Genomic DNA, 14,844 nt, shown 5'->3' with positions numbered 1-14,844 from the left:
ATACATGTAACTACTTAGTATGTTTCCTATTAGTCACAGTATGTATATGTAGCTATTTAGTACATCCCCTAATGATTATACTTGTGTGATTCCGGAAAGCTCTGGAGACTTCTCTTGCTATTGCATTATTTGAAAAAGAACTTTCTGGTTGGTTGACACTTATCTACAAAGCTGAATGGAATTTTTCTTATCTATGTAGGTGCAAGAACAGCTATTCCACATTGGGCGCCATCTATTGTCTTTTGACTTTCCCTCTCTTCAATTAGTAGGCCTCTATCATTGTCTGTTTTCAACTCTCTCATTGTTCTATTAACACTAAATAAAATAATCATGAAGCAATAAGTCTTGTGCCTCTTTCCTGACTTCTGAAATAACCTTGGATTTAAAAACTTCAGAATCCAACACCTTCCTCTCCAGTCCTGATGAATGGTCTCAGCCTGAAACGTCCACTATTTATTCCTCTCCACAGAAGCTGCCTGACTTGCTGAGTTCTTCAAACATTTTGTGTGTGTTGCTCTAGATTTCCAGCATCTGCAGCATCTCTTATGGTTAAAAATGGAGCCACCTCCAGCAGAATTTGAGAAGGACTGCTTTGAGGACAAAGTACTTTGCTTGAGGTCTCAGGTTTTGACGAGTGAAGATGAGTGATGACAAGGTATAAGACCGCAGGATATAAGAGCAGAATTAGGCCATATGGTCCACTGAGTCTGCTGCACCATTTCATCATGGCTAATCAATTTTCCCCTCCAAGTCCGAATCTCTTACCTTCTCTCCTAATCCCTTCATGCCCTGACCAATCAAAAATGCATCAGCCTCTGCCTTAAATATACACAAATACTTAGTCTCTATAGCTGCCTGTGGCAGAGAGTTCCACAGATTCACCACTTTCAGGCTAAAGAAATTCCTCCTCATCTCAGTTCTAAAAGGACACCCCTCTATTCTGAGGATGTGTCCTCTGGTCTTAGATTCTTCCACCATAGGAAACATCCTCTCCACATCCAGTCGATCAAGGCCTTTCACTATTCAATAGGTTTCAATGAAATTACACTCATTCTTCTAGTGAATACAGGCCCAGAGCCATCTAACGGTCTTCATGTGACAAACCATTCAATCCTGGAATCATTTTCGTGAACCTCCTTTGAACTCTCCCCAGTTTCAGCACATCCTTTCATAAATAAGGGGCGCAAAACTGCTCACAATACTCCAAGTGAGGCCTCACTAGTGCTTTATAAAGTCTCAATATTACATCCTTGCTTTTATATTCCAACCTCATGTGTGGCACCTTGTCAACGGCCTCCTGATCTACAAGTTCACAACATCAACTGATTCTCCTTTGTCCATCCTGCTTGTTACTTCTTCAAAAAATTCCAACAGATTTATCAGGCAAGATTTTGCTTTGAGGAGACCATGCTGACTGCAGCCTTTGTTGTCATGTACCTCCAAGTACCCTGACACCTCATCCTTAATAATCAGCTCCATCATCTTCCCAACCACTGAGGTCAGATTAACTGGCTATAGTTTCCTTTCTTCTGCCTCTCCCCCTAAATGAAGAGTGAAATAACATTTCCAATTTTCCAGTCTTCTGGATTCATTCTAGAAACTAGTGATTCTTGAAAAATCATTACTAATGCCTCCATGATCTCTTCAGCCACCTCTTTCAGAACCCTGGGGTGTACACCATCTGGTCCAGGTGACTTATCTACCTTCAAAACTTTCAGTTTCCCAAGAATCTTCTCCCTAGTAACGGTAACTTCATACACTTCATTACCCCTGACACCTGGAACTTCCGACCTACTGCTAGTGTCTTCCACAGTGAAGACTGATGCAAAATACTTATTCAGTTCATCTGCCATTTCTTTGTCCCCATTACTACCTCTCCAGCATCATTTTCCTGTGAGCCAATATCCACTCTCGCCTCTCTTTTACTCTTCATGTATCTGAAGAAACTAATTGGTATTCTCGAATAGTACTGGTTGGCTTACTTTTGTGTTCCATCCTTACCTTCTTCATGACTTTTTAAGTTGCCTTCTGTTGGTTTTTAAAAGCTTTTCAATCCTCTAACCTCCCACTAACTTTTGCTCTATTATATGACCTCCCTTTAGCTTTTATGTTGGCTTTGACTTGTCTTGTTAGTCACAGTTTTGTCATCTTGTCTTTAAAAAACAGTATTTCCTCCTCTTTATGATGTATATATCCTGTGCCTTCCGAATTTCTTCCAGTAAATTCTAGCTGCTGCAGCTCTGCTGTCATCCCTGCCAGTGTTCTTTTCCAATCAGTTCTGGCCAACTCCTCTCCAATGCCTCTGTAATTCCCTTTACTCCACTGTAATGCTGATACATCTGACTTTAGCTTCTCCTTCTCAAATTCAGGGAGAAGTCGATCATACTATAATCACTTGTCCCTAAGGCTTCTTTTACCTTCAGCTCTCAAATCAATTCTGGTTTATTGCACAAAACTCAAGCCAAAATAGCTGACCCTCTAGTGAGCTTAACCACAAACTGCTCTAAAAAGCCATCTGGTAGGCACTCTAGAAATTCCTCCTCCTGGAATCCAGCGCCAGGCTCATTTACCTGCCTATTGAAATCCCCCGTGACTATTGTAACATTGCCCTTTTGGCATGCATTTTCTATCGCCCATTGTAATTAGTAGACCACGTCCTTACTACTGTTTGGGGGTCTGTATACAACTCCGATCAAGGTCTTTTTACCCTTGCAGTTCCTTAGCTCTATCCACAATGATTCAACACCTTTCAACCCTATGTCACCTCTTTCTAATGATTTGATTCATTTTTTTCCCCCAACAGAGCAATACCGCCCCCTCTGCCTTCCTGCCTGTCCTTTCGATACAATGTGTATCCTTGGACATTAAGCTCCCAGCTCTCACCTTTAAGCCAGGATTCCGTGATATCTACAACATCATACTTGCCAATCTGTAACTGTGCGGCAAGTTCATCTACCTTATTCACTCTGTTCTGCTACATGTGACAATTATAAACCAGGAATCCTTGGTGATCAGCGAGGGTGTCCTTATGTTAGGTCTCCTGTTGTCAGTCATTTACAAGACCATAAGACACAAGAGCAGATTAGGCTATTTGGCCCATCAAGTCTGCTTTGTCATTTTATCATGGCTGATTTACTATCCCTCTCAACCCCATTCTCCTGTCTTCTCCCTGTCACCTTTGATGTCCCGCTTTAAATATACCCAAAGACTTGGCCTCCACAGACGCCTGTGCCAATGAATTCCACAGATTCACTACCCTCTGGCTAAAGAAATTCCTCTTCACCTCTGTTATCAATATATGTAATGTTGGATTTGTTCAGGCTAATTTTGATGTTATTTTAGAAGTGTTTCCTTTGCCCACCAGGGGCTCTCTGAGCTTGCTTCATTTGGGAGGGCAGGATGTGCTGGGATCGTCCAGTACACTGGTGTTAGTTAGTGCCTCTGACCTCCCAGCTGATTCTCAAAATTGATGGCGTGGTGGACAATGAAGAAAGTTGCTCCAGGATTTAGATCAACTGGGGAAGTAGGCCAAGGAATGACATCTGAAATTTAATTCAGACAAGCTGAAGTACTGGAGTCTGGGTGTTAAACCAGGGAAGGACAAACACAGTGAATGAAGAATCTAATCGAACAGAGAGACCAAGGCGTACAAGTAAAAGTTCCTTCAAGGTGTTGACAAGGTGGTGGAGGAGGATGAGGCATGCTTGCCTTTGTCAGATAGGGTAGTGAGTTTGAACAGTGCAGGATATTGGTGAGACCATACATGGAATACTGCGTACACTTCTGGTTGCTTAGCAACAGGAAGGAAGTGATCAGGTGGAGAGGCGTGCCAGAAAGATTCACAATGACGTTGCCTGGACTGGAAGACGAATTATACAAGGGGAGACAGGACGGGTGAAGGAGACCGAAGGGTGAATTTATTAGTGGTTGACAATAATAATAAATGAGCCATGGTGAAATACCAGAGCACACCCGATTGGCTGAGTGGCCTAATTCTGCTCCTATTGCATTATGGTCTCATGAGAGGCACAGATAAAATGGACTGTCAATCTTTTCCGGGCCTGTTTTGCCGTTGTTGCTTTGTCACTTTGCACGTTCTGATTGTTGTGTTCTGGCTGTTCTGCTGAAGGTGGTGGGCGTGCCACACTGGAGCCAGAATGTGTGGCGAGACTTGCAGGCTGCCCCCAGCATATCCCCGGGTGTGTCAGTCTTAATGCAAACGACACAGTTCACTGCATGTTGCCATGTACACCTGACCAATAAATCTGATCCTGACTGCGAGTGTGAACGTGAAAGTAGAAGGGAACTACGGAGTGTTGGCTTGAGGTGAAAGGGGGAAGATTTAAACTGAGAGGTAGCTTTTTCCACACAGAGGTGGGCAGGTACATGGAACAAGCTGCCAGAAGCCGATACAATGACAACACATACAAAATTGCTGGAGGAACTCAGCAGGTCAGGCAGCATCCATGGAGGTGAATACATAGTCAATGTTTCAGATCAAGACCCTTCACAGGACTGGAAGGGACGTGGGGGGCGCGGGGAGAGAAGGAGTACAAGCTGGGTGAAACCAGGTGAGGGGGAAGGCGGCTGGGTGGGGTAGAAGCAAGACGCTGGGAGGGGATGGGTGGAAGAGGTAAAGGACTGAAGAAGAAGGAATCTGATGGGGGTTGACGGTGGACTATCTGAGAAAGGGAAGGAGAAGGGGAATCAGGGAGAGGTGATGAGAAGAGAAGGAGTAAGAGGAGAGCCAGAACAGGAAAAGTGAAGGTTGGGGAGGAAATATAACAACTCTTGAAAGGCACTTGTACAGGACCTGAATAAGAAAGGTTTGGAGGGATATGGGTCAAAGACAAGCAAATCGGATCAGCTCAAGAAGAAATCTTGGTCACCACTGATGAGTTGGTTTAAAGAGCCTATTTCTATGCTCTGTAGCACTCACTCTATGACAAGGCATTTTTCTCCCCAGTTATCCAGAGTATTAATAAACAGGGAACAGGCCTGCTCTAACAGAACCACAGTAACCTAGCTGAGCAGCCATCACGTACCTGTGAGTTTGGTGGTGTCTTTTCACCATCTACATCATTTTCTGGTCTGTCTGTGAGCAACCCCTGAACCTGGTATTCGAGGACGTAGCTATCAATGAACCTTTCCAGCTCCTCTATTTCCTGAGATCGGTTACTTCCAGCTTCCGAGGAAGCTGAGGCCACTGAGGAATTCTCCATGCTCGTCTACTGTTACGTATCTGTGGAAAGAATAAATGGATCATTTAAATAATCAAGTCAAGTCAAGTCACTTTTTATTGTCATTTCAACCATAAATGCTGGTACAGAACATAGTAAAAATGAGACAACGTTTTTCAGGACCATGGTGCTACATGAAACAATACAAAAACTACACTGAACTACGTAAGAAAAAACACAAAAACTACACTAGACTACAGACCTATCCAGGACTGCATAAAGTGCACAAAACAGTGCAGGCACTACAATAAATAATAATAAATAATAAACAAGACAGTAGGCACAGTAGAGGGCAGTAGGTTGGTGTCAAGCCAGGCTCTGGGTATTCAGGAGTCTGATGGCTTGGGGGAAGAAACTGGAACATAGTCTGGTCATGAGAGCCCGAATGCTTCGGTGCCTTTTGCCAGATGGCGGGAGGGAGAAGAGTTTGTATTAGGGGTATGTGGTAATGTTCACATATCCTGCCAACCAAAACTGGGGAAATAAAACTCAGTTCTGGAAACATCAAATTATTGCAAAAGCCCATGGTTTGACCCATATTTTCCCACTAGAAAACAATGCTGCCATCATTACAGATTCTACGAGGCTGTGGTGGCCAGTGCTATCATATTTGCTGTTGTGTGCTGGGGCAGCAGGCTGAGGGTAGCAGACACCAACAAAATCAACAAACTCATTCGTAAGGCCAGTGATGTTGTGGGGATGAAACTGGACTCTCTCACAGTGGCGTCTGAAAAGAGGATGCTGTCCAAGTTGCATGCCATCCTGGACAATGTCTCCCATCCACTACATAATGTACTGGTTGGGCACAGGAGTACATTCAGCTGGAGACTCATTCCACCGAGATGCAACACAGACTGTCATAGGAAGTCATTCCTGCCTGTGGCCATCAAACTTTACAACTCCTCCCTTGGAGGGTCAGACACCCTGAGCCAATAGGCTGGTCCTGGACTTATTTCCTGGCATAATTTACATATTACTACTTAATTATTTATGGTTTTATTACTATTTATTTATGGTGCAACTGTAACGAAAACCAATTTCCCTCGGGATCAATAAAGTATGACTATGACTATTACCCTGTCTGATGTACACACAAGCCCAGACTCACAATATGATCAGCTTTTAGATGAACTGCAGTAATGGGGAGAAAGCAGGTGAATGGGGTTGAGGGGGAGAATGAATCAGCCATGATGAGTAATCATGGAGCAGACTCAATGGGCTGAATGGCCTAAGACTGCTCCTATGTCTTATGGTCTTAAGGGCAATGAGGGAGAGGCAATAAAAACCAACATCCTGAACAAGTAACGAATAAATATAAATAGTTAACAGTTCATCTTTTGTGGCAAGTACTAAATGCACAGTGTACTGGCATCAAATCACACTTTTGAAATCTGAGTACATAAACTTCAATGTAACCACATTTCCCTTTTTAGTCATAATATTCCCGAACATTCTACCACTTCTGCTATAGGTCCTGCCCTTATTAGACCCCTTAAATGCATCACCCCATGTTCATCAGGATTAAATTTTATTGTCCTGCCTAAAGATTTCTACTCTCAAAACATTCTGTAAATTAGGTCCCTTAATAGTGCGATTCCAAATGCAGAACAGTAGGGGGAGTATGTCAACATTAAATACACAATAATACAGGAATACAAGACCACAACACCATAGGAGCAGGGTTTCAGCCCAAAACGTTGACTGTTTATTTCTCTTCAGCATTTTGTGTGTGTTGCTTGGATTTCGAACATCTACAGATTCTCTCTTGTTAGCAATAGGCCATTCTGCCCATCAACCCAAGTCTGCCATTCCATCATAAATGGCCATTGAAGTCAATCATGCACCCAAGAGATTCTGCAGATGCTGGAAATCTTCAGCAACACAGACAAAATGCTGGAGGAACTCAGCAGGTCAGGCAGCATCTATGGAAATGAATAAACAGTCAATGTTTCAGGCTGAGACCCTTCATCAGGACTGGCAACTCCATCTTCAACACTGTGCAACTTCCTATCAAATTTTTATTGACTGTCAGAATCAGGGTTAAATATCACTCGCATGTGCCATGGAATTTGTTGTTTACTAGCAGCAGTACATTGTAATGCACAATACTAAAAGAAACTATAAATTACAATAAGTATATATTTAAACAATTATGTAGTGCAAAATGGGTGCAAACAAGTAGTGAGGTAGTGTCCATGGGTTCATTGTCCACTCAGAAGGCTGATGATGGAGGCGAAGAAGATGCTCATGAAACATTGAGTGCATCTTCAGGCTCCTGTATCTCCTCCTTGAAGGAGGCAATCAGATGAGGGTGGGTCCTGGGTGATGGGGGTCCTAATGACGGATGCTGCTGCCTTTTTGAGGCATCACCTTGTGATAGTGCCCTCGATGCTGGGGAGGTTAGGGTCCATGATGAAACTTCCTGGGTTTACAACATTCCGCAGCCTTTTGTGATCCTGTGCCCTTCCATACCAGACAGTGGTGCAACCAGTTAGATTGTTGTCCCCTGTACATCTGTAGAAATCTGCAAGAGACTTTGGTGTCAATATCAATTCTCCTCAAACGGTTGTGTCTTCTTGGTAGTTGCATCAATATATTGGGCCCGGGAAGAGGTTCTGTCAAAAATAGTTGTATCATTGACAAATTCACAGATAACATTTGATTTGTGCCTAGCCACAGTCATGAGTGTAGGGAGAGAGAGAGCAGATTCGTGGGCTAAGCACGCATCCTTGAGGTGTGCCAGTGCTGATCATTAGTGAGGAGGAGATGGTATTTCCGATCTGCACTAACTGTGGTCTCCCGGTGAAGAAGACGAGGATCCAGTTGTAGAGGGAGGTGCAGAGGCCCAGGTTTTGGAGCTTCTTGATTAGTATGGAGGCTATAATGACGTTGAACACTGAGCTGTAATCACCAAAAAGCAGCCTCATGTAGGTTTTGTACATCTGATCAATTTTAATTGACTGTGCTAGGAAGATGGCCACTTCCAGGATTTTCACATCAGGAATATGGGGACGACATCACATGTCGGGAAACCAGGACCCAACTTTTTTCAGGAATAGACATTGCAACAATGAATTGGTCTTGTTCTCCTGGGACCCACCCACCCTGACACCAAACTTCTAACAACTAGGATACAGTATGATTATTAAGTTTGCAAATGTTGCTGATGGAGATTGAGGAGATTTGGTTTGACATCAAATACTCCAGCAAGTTTCTGCAGATGTACAGTGGAGAGAATTCTGACTGGCTGCACCATTGTCTGTCACGAAGGAACACTCAGACAGCTCCATCCCACTATTGGGAACATCTTCAAATGCATTTCCATCATGAAGGACCCTCACCATGCATGACATATCCTCTTCTCATCACTACCATCAGGGAGGAGGTACATGAGAGCCTGAAAACATAGACTCAATGTTTTAAAAACTGCTTCAACCTGTCCGCCATCAGATTCCTATAATGCGGCAACCAGAACTGTGTGTAATACTCCAGATGTCAGATCATAACCTCCCAGCTCTTGTACTCAGCGCCCCAAATAATGAAGTTCAGTATTCCAGGTGCCTCCTTAGCCAAGTTGGCTACCAACATTCTCACCTTCAAGAATCCTTCAATTTGCACTGCTAAGTCCTCCAGTTCTTCAATATTCCCTTGCAACCCACCATTCAGCCTCACTGGTTTTTCTAAAACAAGGGTGCCTACCCTGGGGTCCACAGACCCCTTGCTTAATGGTATTGGTCCATGACATAGAGAAGGTTGGGAACCTATTTCCTAAAGTGAATCATTTCACATTTATTTTGGTTAAATTCCATCTGCCAATTTCTCAGCCCATTTTACCAACACTCCAAGATAGTACTGGAGGTCGAGACTACTCTCCACACTGTCAACAATATCACCCAACTTCCAGGTATCTGTCAACCTGCTAATCATGTCCCTCCAACCATAAAGAAAATAATCAAGAGGCGGAGCTTCAGGAAGGCAGCATCCATCATTAAGGACCCCCATCACCCAGGACATGCCCTCTTCTCATTGACGAGGTGGTACAGGAGCCTGAAGACCCACACTCACTGTTTCAGGAACAGCTTCTTCACCTCCGCCATCAGATTTCTGAACAATCTACAGAACGAACCCATGATCACTACATTGTTATTCGTCTTTTGCACTATTATTAATTTATTATAATTTATAGCAATAGCACCTTGCACTGTACTGCTGCTGCAAAACACTAATTTCACGGCATGTGTCAGCCAGTGATAATAAATCTGATATAATTCATGTTGATTAGAAACTGCAAGGGTTGTTATGAAGCACAACTTGTCCTGGACCTCATGGGCCCTAACCTTTTGAACCAATCCTCCATTTGGGACTACATCCAAGGCCTTACTCTGGTCTATGTAAACTACAAAGTCATACAGCAACCTTTCACCCAAGCAGTACACACCAGGCATGGTGCCCACCCAGCTAGTCCCAATTTCCAGTGATCAGCACACATCTCTCCAAGGCCCACCCCTCCATGTACCTGCCTCACCACTTCTTCTGGTAACTTGTTCCACATACTCACAACTTCTATGTGAAGAAGTTGCCCTCATCCTCAGGTCTGCTATAAATCTTTCCCTTCTCACTGTAATCCTAAACCCCCAGTTTTAGACTCCCCTACCCTGAGGAAAAGGCTGTTGCCATTCATTATATCGATGCCTCTCATAAATTTTAAACATTTCTTTCTCCTACATTCCAAGGAATAAAAGTCCAAGCCTGAAAACCTCTCTCTATAACTCACACCCTCTAGTCCTGGCAACTGTGGCTGACAAGGGACGTCAAATCCAATGTAAAAGCGAAAGAGAGGGCAAACAACAAAGCAAATATTAGCGGGAAGACAGAAGATTGGGATGCTTTTAAAAACCTACAGAAAGAACTAAAAAAATCATTAGAAGGGAAAAGATGAAAGCAAGCTAGCTAACAATATAAAGGTGGATAGAAAAAGCTTTTTTGAGTATGTAAAAAATAAAAGAGAGATGAGAGTGGAGATATGACCGCGAGAAAATGAGACAGGAGAAATAATAACGGGGGACAAGGAGATGGCTGATGAACTAAATGAGTATTTTGCATGGGTCTTCACTGTGAAAGACACTAGTAGTGTACCAGGTGTTGAAGGGTGTGAGGGAAGAGAAATGAGTGCAGTTACTATTACAAGGGAGAAGGTGTTCAAAAAAATGAAAGACTTGAAGGTACGTAAGTCACCCGGAAAGATGAACTGCACCCCAGGGTTCTGAAAGAGGTAGCATTAGAGATTGCGGAGACATTAATAATGATTTTTCAAGAATCATTGGACTCTGGCATGGTTCTGCAGGATTGGAAAATTGCAAATATCGCTCCACTCTTTAAGAAAGGAGGAAGGCAGTAGAAAGGAAATTATAGACCAGTTAGCCTGACCTCAGTGGTTGGGAAAGATGTTAGTGTCAATTGTTAAGGATGTGGTTATGGAGTACTTGGTGACACAAGATAGGACAAAGTCGGCATGGTTTCCTTAAGGGAAAATCTTGCCTGATGAACCTGTTGGAATTTTTTGAGATTTCAAGTAGGATAGTTAAAGGGGATGTAGTGGATGTTGTATATTTGGACTTTAAGAAGGCCTTTGACAATGTGCCACACATAAGGCTGCTTACCAGGTTCAGAGCCTACAGTATTACAGGAAAGTTACTAGCATGGTTCAAGTGTTGGCTGATTGGTAGGAGGCAGCATGTGCGAATAAAAGGATCCTTGTCTAGTTGGCTGCCAATGACTAGCGGTGTTCCACAGGGGTCGGTGTTGGGGCCATTTCTTTTAATGGGGTATATCAATGATTTAGATGATGGAATAGATCGCTTTGTTGCCAAATTTGCAGATGATACGAAAGATTGGTGGAGGGGCAGGTAGTGTTGAGGAAACAAGAAGGCTGAAGAAGGACTTAAAGATTAGGAGAATGGGCAAGAAAGTGGCAAATGAAATACAATGCTGGAAAATGCACTTTGGCGGAAGAAATAAATGTGCAGACTATTTTTTAAACAGGAAGAAAATCTAAAAATCTAAGATGCAAAGTGATTTGGGAGTTCTTGTGCAGAACATCCTAGAGGTTGACTTGCAGGTTGGGTCGGTGGTGAGGAAGGCAAATGCAATGTCAGTATTCATTTCAAGAGGTCTAGAATACAAGAGCAGGGATGTGATGCTGAGGCTTTATAAGGCAATGGTGAGGCCTCACTTGAGTATTGAGTTTTGGGCTCCTCATCTAAAAGGTGAGCTGGTATTGGAAAGAGTTCAGAGGTGGTTCACAAGGATGATTCCAGGAATGAAAGGGTTATCATATGATGAACGTTTGATGGCTCTGGGCCTGTGCTTGCTGGAATTTAGAAGGATGAGGGGAGATCTCACTGAAACCTTTCAAATGTTGAAAGGCCTAGACAGAGTAGATGTGGAAAGGATATTTCTCATGACGGGCGAGTCTAGGACAAAAGGGCACAGCCTCAGTGTAAAGGGGTGTCCATTTAAAACAGAGACGCAGAGAAATGCCTTTCGCTAGAGGGTGGTGAACTTGTTACCACAGGCAGCTGTGGAGGCCAGGTCATTGGGTGTATTTAAAGCAGTGCTTGATAGGTTCTTGATTGGCCTCATCATCAAAGGCGCTGAATGGGAACAAAAATCGATCAGCTGTGATGAAACAGTGGAGCAGGTCCGATGGGCCAAATGGCCTAATTCTACTCCCATGTCTTATGGTCTAACATCTTTGTATATCTTCACTGCACTTTTTCTAGTTTAACCAGTTCTTTTCTACAACAAAACTGTACTCCGGAATCAAAGTGGGGCCTTGGCAAATAAGAGGCATTGATAAGGCGATGAAGTGCCAACGTCATCGATACACTTTGCTACCTCTTCAAAAAATTCACTCACATTGTTCAGACAAGGTCCATCTCTGACAAAGCCATTCTGGCTCTCTGAGTACTCCCCACCTTTCCCAGTGGTCATTATTCCTGTCCCTCTACTTTTCTCAGCTACCTTTCTCAAGAAGAGGGACATCTGCTATCCTCCAGTTAGTTAACACCTCCCATGGCCAGCAAAGATTTCAAAATCTCAGCCAGAACCACAACAATCTCTTCCCCTGCCTCCTGTACCAGACTGGGACAAATCTTACCTGGCCCCGAGGATCTATCCACCTTCAAGCCCATTGAGAGAAGTGATTACCTCCTGCTTTTTAATGAAAGTTGTGCTATAATTTCACCTCCTCCTTTGCTGTGTTCTCCAACTATAAAATCTGTTTCACTTATAGATTGCAAAGGATTCACCGGGACTTTAGTCGCATCTTCTAGCTCCACACATAGATTTCCCGTTGTCCCTAATGGGTTCCACTCCTTCCCTGACCTTAAAATACTTTACAAAATGCCTTTCGATTTACCTTTATATGGAACGAGCTGCCAGAGGTGGTGTTTGAATCAGGTACAGTAACATGGTTGAGGAGGTACTTGGACAGGTGCATGGATAGGAAAGGTTTGCAAGGATCTGGGCCAAACACTGGCTGAGATGGGAATCTTGGTCGGCATGCACCAGTTGTGCCGAAAGGTTTATTTTCAAGCTGTATGACTCTGTGCTTCCTTTTCCCCCCACTTTAATCAACCCTCAATATCCCTCCAAACAGAAATGGCCTCTAAACAGTGAAAGCCCCAGGAAACTTTTTCATTCCCATCTGCTCCTGAAGTGCAAATTGTTATTTCAGAGGAAATTTAAGACTCAATCATACTGCTATGAACTAGGCTGGGTACACAATTATTAGAATTTAAGTTGCCCATCTGCCACAGTGGAATTTAAACCCTCGTCTCCAAATTAAAAGTCCCCGAGGTCACTGAATACCGGTGCGGTATCTAAACTTCTGAACATCATGTGTGATTACAGGTCTATGTGCATTAATCTTTAATGTGTCACGGACACAGGTAGAAGAATGCTGTTGTTTACATTCTGTATGTAAAGGATACAGGAGTTGGGATGCTTTGTTGAAGTTGTACAAGACGTGCAGTTCCAGTCACCTACCTACAGGAAAGATGTCAATAAGATTGAAAGAGTGCAGAGAAAATTTACAAGGATGTTGCTAGCACCTAATGACCTGAGTTACAGGGAAAGATTGAATAGGTTAGGACTTAATTCCCTGGAGCGTTGGAGAATGAGGAGAGATTTGATAGAGATATACAAAATTATCAGGGGTATAGATAGGGGAAATACAAGCAGGCTTTTTCCACTGAGGTTGGGTGGCACTAGAACTAGAAGTCAGGGGTTACAGGTGAAAGGTGAAAGGTACCGTGCTTTGCATCTTGACCCCAGAGTAACAATGTCTTTTTTTGGCTGTATTCATGTATGGTCGAATGACAATTTAACTTGAATTGAATTTAAAGTGAACCTGGGGGGGGTCTTCTTCACTCAGAGGGTGGTGAGAGTGTGGAACAAGCTGCCAGTTAGTGTCCATGGGTTCAATATCCATTCAAAATTGGATAGTAGAGAGGAAGATGCTGTTCCTGAATCAGTGAGTGTGTGTCTTCAGGCTCCTGTACCTCCTCCCTGATGGTAGCAATGAGAAGAGGGCATGTCCTGGGTGGTGGGGGGGGTCCTAAATGATGGATGCTGCCTTTGTGAAGCAGTGCTTTTTGAATAAATAAAACTGAGAATACTTACTTGAGAATTTGAATTTATATATATAGAATATAGAAGAGTACAGTACAGGAACAGGCCATTCGGTCCACAGTGTTGTGCCAAACCAGATAAAAAGCAAATCAAAAATTCCCACCTACCTACATCATGTCCATATCCCTCCATCCTCCTCATATCCATGTGCCCATCCAAACATCTTTTAGGAGCCTCTGATGTATTTGCCTCAACCACCATCCCAGGCAGTGCATTCCTGGCATCCACCACTCACGAAATAAACTTACACCTCACATCCCCCTTGAACCTACCCCCTCTCACCTTCAATGCATGCCCTCTGGTGTTAGACATTTCAATCCTGGGAAACAGACACTCTCTGTCCCCTCTACCTATGATGGAAAAAGTAAAGAATAAATGGCCTATTAACACGAAGGTGTGACCAGAAAACTCAGCAGATTTTGACAAACACACTGCATGAACCAGGAGATGCGTACCCTGCTGAGGGCCAGATCTCTGGCATTCAAGACCAGCAGCCTAGAATCCTACAAGAATTCCAGGTACAACTTATGGAAGGCCATCGAGAGAGGGACAAGGCAATTCCATGTGAAATTAGAGGCACAGGTACACGACAGAGTTTACACGCCATTACTTCCCACCAAGGCAAAGCCTAACAGCACAAGTGACAGCGATGCCTCACTCCTTGACGAGCTCCAATCTCTTTAAGCAGTTCTGAAAGGGAGAATAACACTACGCCTGTGTGAATTCCCACAGTCTCTGGTGACCCTGTGAGCTCCACCTTGGAGGCCAACGTCAGAACATCCTTTATGAGGGTGAATGTGTGCACGGTGTTAGGCCACAGTGGTGTATTTTTGGTAGAGCACTGAAAAAACATGCCAACCAATTGACTGGCATATTCAATCCCTCACTCCTGCAGACTGAGGTTCCCACC

The 14,844-nt window shown here is 43.5% G+C and overlaps 1 protein-coding gene across 4 annotated transcripts in view; it reads right to left on the bottom strand.

The window, feature by feature from the left end:
• Window positions 1-14,844, bottom strand: part of ctif (CBP80/20-dependent translation initiation factor) — a 216,768-nt gene that overhangs the window by 135,033 nt on the left and 66,891 nt on the right. For all 4 annotated transcript variants that reach the window (XM_072252173.1, XM_072252175.1, XM_072252176.1 and 1 more), the window contains one exon: window positions 5,046-5,242. In XM_072252173.1, coding sequence (XP_072108274.1) covers window positions 5,046-5,222 — 177 coding nt within the window. In that variant the 5' untranslated portion in view covers window positions 5,223-5,242. The remainder of the gene's footprint in view (window positions 1-5,045; window positions 5,243-14,844) is intronic.

This window comes from Mobula birostris, chromosome 3 (assembly GCF_030028105.1).
Source record: "Mobula birostris isolate sMobBir1 chromosome 3, sMobBir1.hap1, whole genome shotgun sequence".
Lineage (NCBI taxonomy): Eukaryota > Metazoa > Chordata > Chondrichthyes > Myliobatiformes > Myliobatidae > Mobula > Mobula birostris.
The sequence above is the reverse complement of the archived record's forward strand: the minus strand, read 5'-3'. Positions and strand labels throughout refer to the sequence as shown.